The sequence below is a fragment of the Paramormyrops kingsleyae genome, chromosome 1, assembly GCF_048594095.1.
Source record: "Paramormyrops kingsleyae isolate MSU_618 chromosome 1, PKINGS_0.4, whole genome shotgun sequence".
NCBI classification, from domain to species: Eukaryota; Metazoa; Chordata; class Actinopteri; order Osteoglossiformes; family Mormyridae; genus Paramormyrops; species Paramormyrops kingsleyae.
In genome coordinates this window covers 23,960,397-23,975,818 of record NC_132797.1, presented here as the reverse complement: position 1 = coordinate 23,975,818, position 15,422 = coordinate 23,960,397, and the positions used below count along the sequence as shown (strand labels likewise).

General features: G+C 40.1%; 1 protein-coding gene across 1 annotated transcript; it reads right to left on the bottom strand.

The window, feature by feature from the left end:
- Window positions 1-1,960: 1,960 nt before the first annotated feature.
- Window positions 1,961-8,440, bottom strand: cyb5a (cytochrome b5 type A (microsomal)). The gene is made up of 5 exons (XM_023800311.2): window positions 7,834-8,440; window positions 5,300-5,428; window positions 3,867-3,896; window positions 3,179-3,213; window positions 1,961-2,439 (listed from the first exon to the last, which is right to left on the bottom strand). Exons 1-5 carry the CDS (start codon window positions 7,945-7,947, stop codon window positions 2,358-2,360), a joined length of 390 nt encoding a protein of 129 aa, XP_023656079.1. The 5' UTR covers window positions 7,948-8,440; the 3' UTR covers window positions 1,961-2,357.
- Window positions 8,441-15,422: the final 6,982 nt, after the last annotated feature.

The window sequence follows — 15,422 nt, the reverse complement described above, 5'->3', positions numbered from 1 at the left end:
TAAGTAATGAAATATCTAAAATTTATATAAGAAGTACTATCTACTGTACATTATTATATGTGCTATGCATTTATACGATGGGCAGAGCAGTAGGTTTGCTTACACCAGCTTCTCCACAAACATAAGCAACGTGTTGCGATATGATGTTGCAATATGATGTTGTGACGGCACTGTCGTAAATGCTGCCCATTGTTCACTGAAATGTCATTATGTGGCTATATAGCATCAGTGTATATTACCTTAGCAACTCTATGTGTTACAAGGTTTCATGGTTAACTGACAAGACTGTAAAACTTTAATATTTTCATAAATAAGAAGCTTTTGTTGTACTAGGATTTAAGAGTTGAATCACTATTGATGTTGAACATAAGAACATAAGAAATTTACAAACGAGAGGAGACAATTCAGCCCATAAAGCTCGTTTGGGGAGAACTTAACTAATAGCTTAAAGTTGCTTAAAGTAATCTTATCTAGCTATAAAAACATCTCAGCATAAACACACTTAATTTGACCGGCCTGGGGGAATGCTCTTGACGTCAGTCCTTCAAGAAATTAAATTTCTTGTAACCTATTTTATCATTTATTATTATCATTTTATTGTGCTGGGAGTTATTTATCTAGGTAATACTGTAGGACAACAACAATTAAATGAAGGGAGAAAAATCAATGATGTTCTAACTTATCTTTATATCACAGGCAAACATCTATACAATCAGTGCCGGACAACCAATTACAGTATGTGAAGCAGACTGCCACCAAGGGCCTCATCTTCTGAGGGGGCAGTGACTTAGCTGGGGGGCGCTGACGGTAAAGCTTGCCAAAGACTCCAAATGGGCTTTAACTGGCATTGTATGCAATCAAAAACTACAAAGACAGCAGCCTCTTGAATACAATTAGGATCTCATAAAATCACTACACTCATTGATTTTAATATCAGATTTTACAGCAGATTGGTGTGGTTTCACATTCCTATGAATCCTCTGGAAGTGTATTACACGACTTGCATGGTGGGTACTCAGTGCAGTATCTGCTGTGGGAGCCAGGGGGCGACACAGGTGACCTTTATCCTTTCCGGTCCCTTCCTCCCCCCGCAGAGTAATTAAATGCTGCTTTGTTATTATTTCATCCAGAGTGATGAAAACGGCCTACAACGGCATAGCTACTAATTGCTTCACTCTTACTTTGCTAATGATTTCTGATTTGCATATTTATGTATTTTCTCCTTCGGGGAAGACAATATGTTCTGAAAAGTCAAGGACTAAAGCAAGATGCAATTTGTTAAGCAAATCCCAGCATTTTCCTGAAGCCATTAAAAGTGAGAATGCATCATGGTAATTGTAAATGATTTACTTATTATTATTATTATTATTATTATTATTGTTGCTGTGCCCATACAATGGACATGAATCCAGAGTGTACCTGTGCTTTGAGCCCTATAGTACTATTAATTAAGATTAGAACATATACAATTTTTCAATTTAAAATGAATAACCCAGAACCTAATACTTTAGAATTGGCCTTTTCTTTCTACTTTTTACACCATCCATCCATCATCATGATCAAGGTCACAGGGGGGCCTGGAGCCTATCCCAGTCAGCGTTCGGCACAAGGCAGTGGACACCCTGGGTAGGATGCCTGTCCATTGCAGGGCACACATGCAATGGACAACTTAGATATGAGAAACTAATAGTCGGTTAGACTGATTGAACTGAACTGAATATGCCAGTTAGACTAACTGCAAGTTTATGGATACAGTGATGAGACAGACACACAGACAGACAGAAAGACAGACAGACAGACAGATTGACACACACACATATATAAACATGATGTGAAGGTGAGACACCCCATCCCAACCCTACCCCTACTCTGTCCATAGAATGCATCAAGTTTCTCTTTGACTGGAATAGCAGCAAGCAGCAGCAGGTAAATTGTGTAAGGACAGACTTCACTGCGCCTCTTTACTTCTGCAAAGTGGACGTTGATTCTTTATTTAACACCACATAAATATTTAATTTGTCTAGCTTAATACTGTCAATAGGTTTTCAATTATAAGGCTTAATCGCTCCTGACTATTTAAACACTTGATTGAAGTCATTTACATCAGAAGGTGGGTTTTGAAACTGCAAAAGTGATTGAGAGAAAGTAAAAGGAGCATAAAGTCAGGCACAGCGGCGGCTTTTCTTTTTGTTGATTCATCAAAGTATCTCTGAGGGGTGTGACTCAGAATGCACACAAGAAATAAAGTCTTCATTTACACAACAGTGTATAATTAGATAATAATCATAGTGATGAAGCCCTTTCACTGCATATGGTTTGCTGGGAGGCTATGGTAACGCAGGACTGGTCTACACGGGTCATTCCTCGGAGATATACATGCGGTACATGACCGTGACAGCCAGCGCCGCTAGACCAGGGATCACCCAGTTTGACCACCAGCTAGAGGGAAAAGGAAACAACCAGATTAAGTGGCTTACAGGGAAATGTGGAGTCATGGGTAAGGAACAAGCACATATAACCACAGAATACAGTTAATACAGCCAAGGCTGGTACCAGGGGCGTTTCTAGCTATTGAAAAGATCAGGGGGCTAAGCCAAGTTCAGCTGGGGCTTGACTTTTCATTCTTGAAGTAAGATTGGCACCAGGGCTAAAATACTCGGGGATATAGCTCAAGTGATCGGACCTGACGACGCCCAGGGCTGGAACTATCTTTTCAGGGGCTCCCCTTTACTTGGGAGGCCCCCCCAGCAAGAAAAGTGGTGATCATTTCACTTCCTCCGCAACGTGGGTAATTCAGCAGCCCTGAGTCACTGTCTGTTCTGCCTATAGCTCAAGCCGACCATGTGTCTGCCTGTAAACAATATCATTTTATGCATTTTTTTATTGTTTTTTATCAAATTATTCTTATATAAATATATGTCATTTAGAAATAATTTAAAAAACATACTAATTTATGTGCACGTGTGTGCGTGCGTGTGTGCGTATGTGTGTGTGCGTGTGTATGTGTGTGCATGTGTGTGTGCGTGTGTATGTGTGTGCATGTGTGTGTGCGTGTGTGTGCAGCTGCCCAGTTTGCTTATGCCTGGTTCCAGCCTTGTACATACTGACAGATGTGGAGTAATTATCAGTTACTTATCAAGTACTTATTGAGTACTTATAATGGCTCCATTAGCAGTACCTTGTGCTGTCCTGAAAATGGCTGCCAGGGGGCATCTAAGGAAGGAGAACATAAATAAATTTTATTTGCATAATGCAATGAGCTTGCAGAAAAAATAAAAGTCAGTAAACCAAAGCAAACCTATGTGACTCCTTCATAGTTATTAATTAATTTTACATTTTATTTTTGGGACCAAATAGCTATTCATCGTTTTCAAAGTCCTGTGAATCATATTTTGATACAAAAATTGGTATAACTAAAATGCTGTCTTTTGTTTGTTATTTTTTATAAACCGTTGAAAAGGGAAAATTAAATGCTGTATATCTTACAGTATCAGTTTACTTTCTTGAGATGAAACTAAACAATTACATATTTAACACAGTGCCAAGAACTACAAGCCATTAAGTAATGTACTGTATGGTAAGTGAGCAAAATGACTGGAAATAGTCTGTTATTTTAACATTTAGTTTAGTGCCTTTCATTAAATCGTTGTGTAGTTAAGCAGAACGAAACCATCAACATACTCAACAATCTTGAATGATCACTTTGTAGTAGTAAATTCTCTATTCTTGCCTCTGCTTGCCAAAAACTATAGTCACTGGGGCCCTTCTTGACATTGACAGAAGGTCTTTGTGTTGGTACAGTTTTTCATTCAGAAGTTACTGCAATTAATCATCCTGAAAAGGTATTCAACACACACATTACTTACCAGGGAACTTACAATCTTCTCTCGGTCCTCCTTTGAAAAGAAAAAAAAAATCAATAATCAATAAAAATATCAGACAGCAACAAAGGAAATCCTATAGGCGACAGTTAATTCCATAGATAGTAAATAATTTTTCCAAGTAACTAATAAACTACTGCGGTAAATCAGGCAAACAGTAAACACTTAATCATTACTAATTTAATATGCATACAGGCAACCATTATGCTGTATAATACAATTCTCAATATTAACCAACTTGGCATAACACTTAAGAGCTTTAAACATGCAGAAGCCATGCTGTGGATTTTCTTTGCTAATTATATAATGCCATCAGTAGTGTAGTCTTAGCCAATTATAAGCAAATTAACACTTTCTTATAGTCTCAGCCTATGAGGCTGATTAATGTATGACAAGGATCAGAAATGTTACCAAGAGGAAGTATATATCTGGGTAATTACTGCTAAAAATTACACAATCCTACCTGTAACTTGTAAAAATTGGTAATTTAAGCATTTATGTTTAAGTCAATGCGAATCAGATAAAACTGAGTGACACTTATTTAAATACAATGATTGGTTCCCAATATATACGCTAAAATACTGTATACAGTTTTGGAAACTGCTGCCAGGGTCAGCGATACTGCCTCACACTGTATAATATAGTAATAAAAACCTATATTAGATGTTCAAGGTTCAAGGTTACTTTATTGTCAGCAGCAGCTTCATACCTATACAAAGAGTGATGAAACAATGTTTCTTCATGCCCCGGTGTAACATATAGTAACATATAGTACACTTAGCATCACAGTAACAGGGCGTGCAAACAGGCAATAAATAAAAAGTTCAGAGGTTTTGCAGTAGCGAGGAGGTAATGTAAACTGCGTATGATTTGTGCAGTTACACAAGATGACCAACAAACCATAAAGCCTATCAATCAAAGAAGTGTCCCACAGTGTGTAGAATTCTCCTATTTATTTCCATACAAACCATTGACCACTGACACAATTAAATCAGTGACTAAGTTTCGTTAACCTGAGACGCTGATTGAACCTGATGAGACAAGTCAAACGGAACTGAATTGCAAATGTTATTGATCTCCCCCTTGCGTACGTATTGCTCTCTGAACAAATAATTTTGTATTTGTTCCTGGACAGGGTAGCTTGATGCAAATTTGGTTGATTACAAATTTGTCATCTTCAGTGAAGATGTCACAAGCAAATCAAACAAGGTATCATAGAAGCGTTTTAAACGAGCTGGGATTCACACAGTACAGTGTCAAGGTGATTCATCAGGTTTGTCTAGATGCTTTGATAGTAATGGCCAACTGAGAGCCGAACTCGAATCGAAACCTGCAAAACGTGAGGCTCTGGAAGACCAGGCTGGCCAACCGCTTCTGTAATTGCCGGAAACGCAGCCAGCGGGGGGGCAGCTTCTTACCGGATGCAGTTCTCCTATGACATAACTTTCAGCCATTTGCCTGGCGTCGGTGGAATGTCCCACGTCCTCATAGTTCTCCGTGGCATCGCCCCCTGCGTGCTCACACAGGACCTCCACACCCCCGGGATGCTGGGTGAGAAAGAGCCCAGCAGAGAGCAAAATGGGAGACGAGCAATAAACGGTCAAGGGGAGACACTTCAAAGAGGACTGGGGACACTTCAAAGAGGACTAGGGACACTTCAAAGATGACTATGGACACTTCAAAGAGGACTGGGGACACTTCAAAGAGGACTGGGGACACTTCAAAGACGACTATGGACACTTCAAAGAGGACTGGGGACAAGAAAGCCCACCGTGATCTCAGAACCCTGAAACGGCTCGGAGTAGTCATAAAATGCAGCCTGCAGACAAACTGAAGAGTTAAACAGAAAAGGTTATAAGGATTAGCTAATTTTCCCAAACATATCTAGCTATAATAAATATTTAATATGTATTCATGGCTTCCAGCAATGCCTTGTTTTTGGAGTTAAACTATAAGAAAGGTTAAGGTGTGATGAAACGTACAGTAGCTGGCAGAACCAGTAATGCCGAAATCAGGCAAGATTGCCATCTGCCTACTCAGAGGCACATTATTATGGTCAGAAGCCCCCGGGCTTTTTGAGTTGTAAAAGGGCCCCCTGCTATAATTCAGGATTGTGTAATTGTCGACCAGGGGGTTGGGTTCCCAATTACAAAATTTTAAAAATTGTTGGGGTGGGGATCAGTCACACGGCTCAGATTAATTTCTATTTTGATCCAGATGCGACAACACTGGGCAAACGATTGGATCAAAACAGGACGTTGGCAACTCGTTTAAAATTTTATCAAACAAGAAAAGTTCAAGTTCCTTTTTAAAGGAGGCCCCTGAGTTTTAGCCCGGGTAAGCCTGTGTATTAAAGTGCACCTGTCAAATCCAGAATGCCAAAGAAAAATAACCTTAAACACTATAGAAAATGCACATTTCAACATTACAGTTAATTCCTCCAGGAAGAATCATCTGGCATATTGGTCATTCACTGTTTGAGCTTGACTACACATCTTGTGTCCGTGGAAGGGTTAAAGCCATTAAATTTACATTTTATAGGTGAGGAGCCTCTTCTGTGAAAGAGAAAAGACCTGCTGTTGTTTCACCTTTGCTCTCCTGCTCCTTTGGCCTGAATGTAATGAGCCAGGCTGCGACTTTGGACTCCCTGCATACGCTCACAGTGACATGTGAGAAATTATTTACCCTGACTGAGGCAAAATGCAATGAATTATTAACACGATTCCCATGAAGCCAGTCAACCTGTTGCGTAGTGCACAAATTCAATAAATGGAGGAATATGTGACATTTAATCAATTATTAAGGAAATTAATGAAAACATTAAATACACTGCTACTTGGTGAGGAGAATGACCTTGTCTTGAACATTAGTAACACAAAGGAAGTAATCCTGGTCTTCAGAGAGATCTCCTCACCATTTGCTATTTACATCAAAAGCACTGATGTGGAGCATGTTGACGCCGAGAAGAATCCAGACTGGCATTTCAAATGACCTCAGCAGACCCATCATCAAATGAGTACAACGACACCTGTAATTCTCACTGCACCTTAAAAAGGCCAGCCTGAGGAGACATTGCTCGTGGATATCCTAAACAGAGGCATCGCCAGATGGTTTGGGACAATAAATCTAAGGTGAAAAAAAGCCAAGTAGACAATCATAAAAATGGCAGAACAGGTTACTAGAGGTATGTCCATCATGGAGTCTCCATTCTCCAGCTACTTTGGCTGCAAATCACAATGAATTATCCTCACCAACCCAGACGCTGCAAATACAGGTACGTTCTGGTACTATGATCCAGGACATTGATGCGTGTACTATGCCTGCGCCTGCTGACCTTCTCTCCAGTGAGTCAATAGCAATTATTACACGCAAGGGTATAGATTTGGGTGTGGATGGCAGGGACATGTCCATGTCAAACCGTGTCAATATTGTGGGAGTAGCGTGTGTATATAGGTGGGCAGGCTGTATAATAAAAGTTTATGCAAATGTGTAACCCAATGGCATCTAATTATATTCAGTATATTTTAAGTATTCATTAATTAGATCTAATTAGAGTCGTCTGTAGTAACAATATAATTCCGATACCATTCACTCTCAATACAGACACCTATCATTAAGATTTTGTTACAAAGCACACCGACATTCATCAGTCAACAAGACAGCTCCTTTGTTTAAGGATATTAATTTTAGGGGAACACCTCTAACTTAGCTCAAGGCAACATGCCCTGTTGTGCAATAATATTTACCTCAAACCGCAAGCTAAAAACTATACTAGTAAATCAAACATTCATATTCATGGATATAGCTGTTGTTTTTCATGATTCGTTTCAAAGAGTTTATCTTCTGACTGTCCATTGTCATTTTAAAATAGGTATCAGCACAGTGCCTTTTTCCCATTGGTACGAATGATACCCTAACCCGATAATGACGTCAATAATTAAGCTTCTCTCACCTCTTCCAGAAATTTGGTAACATCGTAAACTTTATTGTTGATGACAATCCAGCAATTATGGGGAGACTTGTGTTCTTCTACTTCTGAGAGTCTGTAGTACTTCACTGGCTCCATGTAGGCCTACTTATTATTATTATTCAACTCGCAGAAAGTTTCGGGAAGTTAAAGATTTTTGCAGAAATTGGATGCAAACTGAATTCCCCGCATAACATGGGAATTCTAATTCTATACTTCTCTCCGACAATACCCGCGTAGTCTTGCTTTCAGGATTATACTACCCATCGACACTCCCTCTGCTGTCCTCCGTCTATGTAAAAGCAACTGACAGGCTGGCGTTTTGCGGGCCGCTATAATTGGCGTAAGCGCTTGTCACTCTAGCGATAGCAGGCGACGCACACGCAATGAACCCCAAAAAAGTCACTAGAGTTCAGCTTGCGATTTTAATTTGCACGCTAAGAAAAAAAAGAGCCTTGTCACAAACATCCGTCTGCTGCCTATTAAATCTATTCCATTATCTTTGCTGACGTTACTAACAAGGATAATTTATTATCGAAATACAGCGTCCATGGGTAATAAGTATTTCTCGTGTGTTATAGGCACTTCCGTAGAAACTACGGTAGAACGGGATTACCAGGAAATAGGAGGTACCAAAATGACCCTTTGTCCCCTTATCATAACGCCCCCTCGCACAAACCCAATCTGCTCCAAACTAGCGTCTGAAATATGCAACTAAACACAAATGTGAAAGTTTGCATTAATTCACAATCTGCGTTAAATTTTTTTAAAATATATTTTTTATATATTTTTATAATATATATATTATTTCCAATATTAGTTTATGTGCATGCCGATCACACAACTACCTGCCAGTAAAACCGTATTAATAATTATTATTAATGTATGACACAGTGTAAGATACACCACTTGCACATAATCCGGTGTTTTAAACTGGTTATTTTAAAAGTAATTGCCTAGAATGAATCAAGATTATATAAGTATAAGCATAATAAAAACGAAATCCTGAGTATGGTGATAAGACTGGAGTCTGATTGGACGGATTAGACGTTCGATGGGATACAATAAGGTAAAGGGCGGGTTTTCATTCTCAGTTATTAAGAAAAGGCTCATTAATTAAAGATGTATTCATAATAAAATCACAGTCTCTGACTTATTATTTGCATTCATGACCATTCCGTAGGTTAGCAAGTTTAGCATTAATAATAAAACAAAATATAAAATATGCGTATTACAGGCCATGGTTTTAATTTTATGTAGTAATATTTGAACATCAATAATTTTTAGAGGATACTTTTATCTAAAGTGAAATATACTTGAGAAGGCAGGGTCAGCCAGTCCCTGGAGCATTTGGGGTTGAGATCCTTGCTCACGGGCCTAGTGGTAACATTACTCTGTCTGTCACGCCCCACATGCCTTTTGCTCCTGTGTTCTTCGTGGTGTGGAGCTAATGAGCCGCACCTGTTCCTCATTTAACCCTGCCTCTAATTTCAGTCCTCATGTGGATGATCCCAGGTGCCTCTAATTTCAGTCCTCATGTGGATGATCCCAGGTGCCTCTCATTTCAGTCCTCATGTGGATGATCCCAGGTGCCTCTCATTTCAGTCCTCATGTGGATGATCCCAGGTGCTTCTTGTCTTTTCCCTCATCTGTTGTGCCCACCTGCCTGCCTGCCCGCCCCTCTGGTTGCCCTGAGCCCTGTGTTTCCTTTTTGCCCTTTGTATCGTGTTTTGGTTGGAATAAAGCCCCTTCCGCTTTCCCTGATGCCTGCCTTCGCCTCCCTCCTTCCCGAGTTGTGACACTGCCCACCACAGGATTTGAACCAATAACCTTCTGATCACAGGATTTTAACCGATAGAGCCACACACTTGAAGACATCCTTACAATAGTACATCTTCAATTGCCTTAATCTGATAAAGTTTGTGGTAAATTTTTAATTTGAAAATTTGGTTTAAGTATGAGATGGATCCCATCCCTATCTTCAGCCCTATGGCACCTGGAACAGTCCATAGATTCATCATGATGTTGTAGTGGGTACGCACATATTCGCTCTACAGTATGTTTCAAATAACCAGCAATGTTTCGAAACCTAATATGAGTCACTGGGCCGAAGGATGTGGTTATCCATCCATCCATCCATCTTCTACTTACTTATCCAGTAAAGGGTTACTAGAATCTATTCCAGGAAACATATGGCAGGAGACACAGTGGACAGAATGTCTGCTTACAGTAAGTTCTCACACGCATCTTGGGGTTGACTGTGGCAGCTGTGTTTCAGGGTCCCCGCACGCTTTCTCTTTGCTTGCTGTAGGTAGAGAGATGGAGATCAAGTCCTGGAGTTTTCAGACATTTGCTTTATTGTGTTTTTGTTCGATTTTCTCGCCTCAAGTCTTAAGGATAATTAATTACTAACATTTTCAATGATTTAACTTATTTTTTTATTTCAAACAAAATATTATCGAAATTGCTAAGGAGTTAAGTGAGAGGAGGGCACAGAAGGCGCAAGAGCAGCTCAGACGCATGATCTCGCCAGATCACCATAACAAAAGTGATGCTCTGCTCCTCCGACCATAATGCTGAGCTGATGATCGATTAAGATGAATCTGGCAGCTTTCTGCTCGGACAAAGAGATCTCTGTACCTAGTGCATGCAAGGTCATTGCTAAAGGCTTGCCTTGAAAATATTTTAAAGGAAACTCGAGAGAAACTGGCATCGTAACAAAAATGTCAGAGGGTAATTTGTTTAGAAATATAACAAAAAAAGGGTGAATGAATCCATTGAGCATAATCTGTGTGGTCAGCACTGAGGTGTCTATGGGCTATTGTTAATTTGTCTTGCATGTTTAGCCATTATAAACTAAATTATGCACTGCATTATATCCAAAACTTGTGGTCAGACCAGCATTATTATTGATAATGAAAACTAAAACTGTAGGAAAAATATTTGTAAACTGAAAAAAATAAGATCTGGAAAAAACTACAAGTAAACAAAACTATGCATATAAAACAAACATCAAATACTTTCCACTACCATTTTAAAATTCTGTGTTGCTAAAGTAATACTTTGCTTATCATTAATATAGTTCATATTTTTGGTTTTGGTTTCAAAACAAAATGTTCGCATCAATGACCAAATTTTGTACACTTGACAACAGCGCATGCTGGAGTGAGAGAGATCTTTGAAGTAGAATGTACAAAATGTTGAAAATGTTCACTTAATGTCGCAGTCACACCCAGACTACTGTGATTTTCCCTTAGGTACCATTTAACAATCAGGGATGCATTTCCCAAAACCATAATTGCTAACTAGGTTAGCATCTTACATAGTTGGAACCATGCAACTGAATGAGTCCAGCTATGTATATTGCTAATGGGAGGTTTTGGGAAACACCCCCCAGGTCATTGGTCGCTAAACCAGGAGGAAAACTCCAACCTGACCTTGACTAGATCTGAAATTATACATGTCTTCTACCAATACGGAGGGGGCAGAAAAAGGTCACCCAGAAGAATGCAGTCACACAGTTCTCCCCCTTCCATCGCTCATAAATGAGTTTGTCCTCTGCCTCCAACACAGTGTGCTCCCGGTAATTGTTCCCACTCTCCTACATCCCTAAAGGGACTCCAGAAAGTGTAATCGTTAAAGGTCCGATCGTCCAAACGCACAAATTCCTGAGGTTGTTCCTTGACTACTGTGAAACTGCCAAGCTGCTGTTAAGAAAACTCACTTCCTGCCTCTCTTGACTTTTTTTTTCACCCTTACAGGATCTTGGATGGCAGCCAAAGTTGCTGCCCTGTCTTCAGATTCTCGCTGGTTACCAGGGATGACTATATAAGGAAACTCTGATACAGAATCATCACGCTGGCTTTGTGCTTTCTTGTCAGTCTGTCTCAGCTCTTTGTTCAGGTACATCTGACCAGTCAACCTTGCTCTGCAGGCTCCTTTTAGCTGTCATATGCCTCCCTCCTCAAGCCATCACAGTGAAACTCCTTATATATATATATCTTCTTTGCTCTCTTTAACTGCAGCCAACAACTGTCCTTCCTGTTCTCTACTGGCTCTCTTTGTCATTTTTTAAAAATTCATTTAGCAGATGTTTTATCCTAAGCAACATACTTTTTTGGGAAAGCAGGATCAGACAGTCCCTGGAACAGTTGGGGTTAAGGGCCTTCCTCACCATGCTGATCATTTAGCCAATCCTGGGATTCGAACTAGCGACCTTTCGATCACAGGCACTCCCAAACCACTGATTAATTCCTCAAGCAAAGCCAAGCAGCACTTGTCAGCAACTAACTGAGCTTTTCAGTTATGGTGGGAGATTTTTTTTCCCAAGATGCATTTAGTGGCCCTGTTGCCTCACACCTCCAGCACTGCTGGCTTGAATGTGGCCTCTGCTCTATGTGCTTTATACTCCCTGTGTTGCATAGGTTACTCTGTTTTCATCACACAGTCCAAAGATACACAGGTTGGCCTGCATTTTTTAACCCAGTCCTCATTCCATATTTTCGCTCCCTCCCAGTTCCCAAGGCTAGGTATTCGTTGTTCTTGATTGGTTGGGAGCTGGGAGGGAGAAAAAATGTGGACTGTCTGGGGGGTCATTGAGGACTGGATGGAGAAATACTGAGTTAAGCTATTAGAGTCTCTACATTGGCCATAGCATATGATTGTGTGTTGTATTGCATCCCATCCAGGGTGTGCCCCTGCCCTCTGCCCTCTGCTGCCTGAAACAGGCTCCAAGCATCCCTTCAACTCTAACCAGGATAATTAATTGGAAAATGAAAGGATGTAATTAGTCAGCTGTATTATTCCTTTTTAATTATGCTAGGAAAAGGGATTCCATTTACATTTCTCATATCATTGACTGTTTCTCATGTACTGTCTGTTGCATTACTACCTGTTAACAGTTGTTAGTGGTAACCCTAGTGATGGTGCATGTGTGTGTGTGTGTGTATGTGCGTGCACGTGTTAGGTTTATATTACATTGTCGGGACCATTTTTCAGGTCCCCACAAAGATCTGTGAATGCAATAAAAAGAGGAAAAATGCCAGAAGTCTTGTATTTTGTTTGATTACTTAAGGTAAAGGTTAGGGCTGGGTAGGGGTTAAGGTCATCATGTTGGGATTAGAGTTTTCCCAAAAGAAAAGAATGGAGAGTCCCCACAAAGGTATAATTACAAACCTGTGTGTGTATGAGTGTTTTTCCATGCACTATGGGGTAAATTGCTATGTATTAATGCTTACTTCATTATCTTATGATCAGGTATCGGCTGAATAAATCTTTTACCAATCTTTGAAATTGAAATTGCTACAAGAAACCCCATTGACTATTTAACCTTTTTCTGTTACAATTATTTATAGGTCAATCTTATTTCAGTGGGATGCACAAGAAGGAAAATCCTGACCTCGTCTTCAGATGGGATATTTCTTGCCCCCTTACTATGAAATCTTCCATCTGCACATGTATAATCAACATTTCATCTCTGTTTCAGCAGCTCTCCCTGATGCCCCTTAACCTTCTGTTACAATCTCAGCTCTATATTCAGTCTTGCTGCCTCTGTCAGCTCTAAATTCCCACCGTTTGGTATAATTTTTTTTCTTCAGATACCTGTCAAGGTTGGTCACCAAAGCCTACATATTCATTCCCTGCATCAGCTAAGGCCTGACTTGTAGGGCAGCATGGTTATTGAATGATGTGGTTAAGGACAAGGATTTTCTGTGATGTCACAGGAAGTACCTGGCCGTTCTTTCCTTGCTGTGAATTCACCCACTTAGTAAAACTATCATTACATAAATTAGTATAACTAAACAGGTACACTCACACACAATATACCCACTTTAGATACTCTCTCAGCCTCACTCAGATCCCCTTGCTGAGCTCTTCACACATAAGACAATACATTTCATAAATTGATTATTAATAAAAAGGAGAATCTGTAAATGAGATGGATTAATCATATGAAAGGAAATGGTAACAGATGCACTTGGCAAAGCTAAGTGATGACCTTAGTGTCGCCAGCCAGACAATTCATTGGCTGAAGAACCCGAGGTAGTGACAGCTTGCATTGCACGTCTGCATCAGTCTGTGTGCAAAAATCCCCAAATGAAACATTCATGAGAACAATACGCTGTTATGGATCCGGGCGGATTTGGCGTGTGGCCGAGGCATGATACAGGCAGATAGAAGTGGACGACCCACTTCAGAAAAACACTAGAAATACTTACAAAAACAAACCAGACCTCGAGGGATCAAAAACTAAAAAGGATAACTAAGGCAGACAACAAAGAACTAGGGTTACCAGGAGCAGGTTGGCTGGCTGGCAGGCAGGCAGGCAGGCAGGCAGGCAGGCAAAGAACTAAACACAACTAACACACATCATCTTCTCGTAACATACAAACTTCACAAACATCCAACAATCAACGAACCACTGGGGAACTGAACAGAGGCAGGGACTTAAATACAGAGGGGTAACAAGCCTAACAAAGGGCAGGTGAGATTAATCAACAAGGGTTGGGAAAACAGATGAAACTAATAATTAACTCAAGGAACTAAACAGGGAAACTAAGTACTAACCAAGAAACAGGGAAAACAGAATCTAACACTGGGAATAACAAAAACCGATCAAACACAAGCAACCAAAACTGAATACAAAATCACAGGACTAAACTGATACAAAAGAAACCCTACGAACAAAATACAAAAACAGAGGAAGCAGGATTCGAACACAAGACAGAGGGGTTCACAGGCAACCACATGCTCAACGAAGCACAAAGACTGACAACAGGAGGGATGGGATGACCAGCAACACCTGCTGGCCAAATGGGGAAGGAACACAGAGTGGAACAACAGGAGCTGAACCTGACATACGCCTCCACCAAAACTTCTCTGCAGCCATCCTGCCATTAAGATACTGAGATGGACTGTAAACACAGAAGGTGAATGAGATATGGCATTGTAATATTGTTACTGCACATACACAGAAAAATTGCAAAGTGTAAAGAATTCTCTAGAGACAGCATTTAGAAGAACTTTGTGACCAATATAAACATTATTTGATTGTAGTAATGAATCAATTCTATGTCCATTCAGTGAATTAAAAATATTCAGTTTTGTGTTGACTTTATTTCAACCAATTGTAACTTTGCAGCCAACTGGAACATCTGGAATCTATGGCGCTGCTCATGGTTGGAGGCATAGGGGAACCCTTTTCAGATGCCACACATGGGGCAAAACGGGGGAGAAGCTCTGGAATTCATTCATGTTTCCATAAACTTCCCACATCATGTGTGCTTAAAATGCAACAGGGGTTGTTATGGTTTAAGTAGTTGACTCCAAACACAGCACCTCTCACTTCCATGGAGCAGATGATGTTCTAGCCTATGTGAGACACAAAGAACACACACTGGTGACACATAAACCTTTAAGTTCATTCAGGTCACTACTACTGCCTATATATTATCTGGACAAAAGTATTGGGACACCTGCCCATTACACCTACAGGAACTTTATAGATATCCCATTCTAAATCCATTGGCATCAATATGGAGTTGGGCCCCCTTTGCAGCTATAACAATCTGCAG

What these genes read in the sequence shown, in the direction of transcription:
- cyb5a (XM_023800311.2), bottom strand. Translation starts at nt 7,947, where the DNA reads ATGGAGCCAGTGAAGTACTACAGACTCTCAGAAGTAGAAGAACACAAG. An exon ending in TCATAGGAGAACTGCATCCG is followed by an intron (nt 3,897 to 5,299) that starts GTAAGAAGCTGC and finishes TTCTTTTCAAAG; the next exon opens with GAGGACCGAGAGAAGATTGT. An exon ending in AGAAGATTGTAAGTTCCCTG is followed by an intron (nt 3,214 to 3,866) that starts GTAAGTAATGTG and finishes CTCCTTCCTTAG; the next exon opens with ATGCCCCCTGGCAGCCATTT.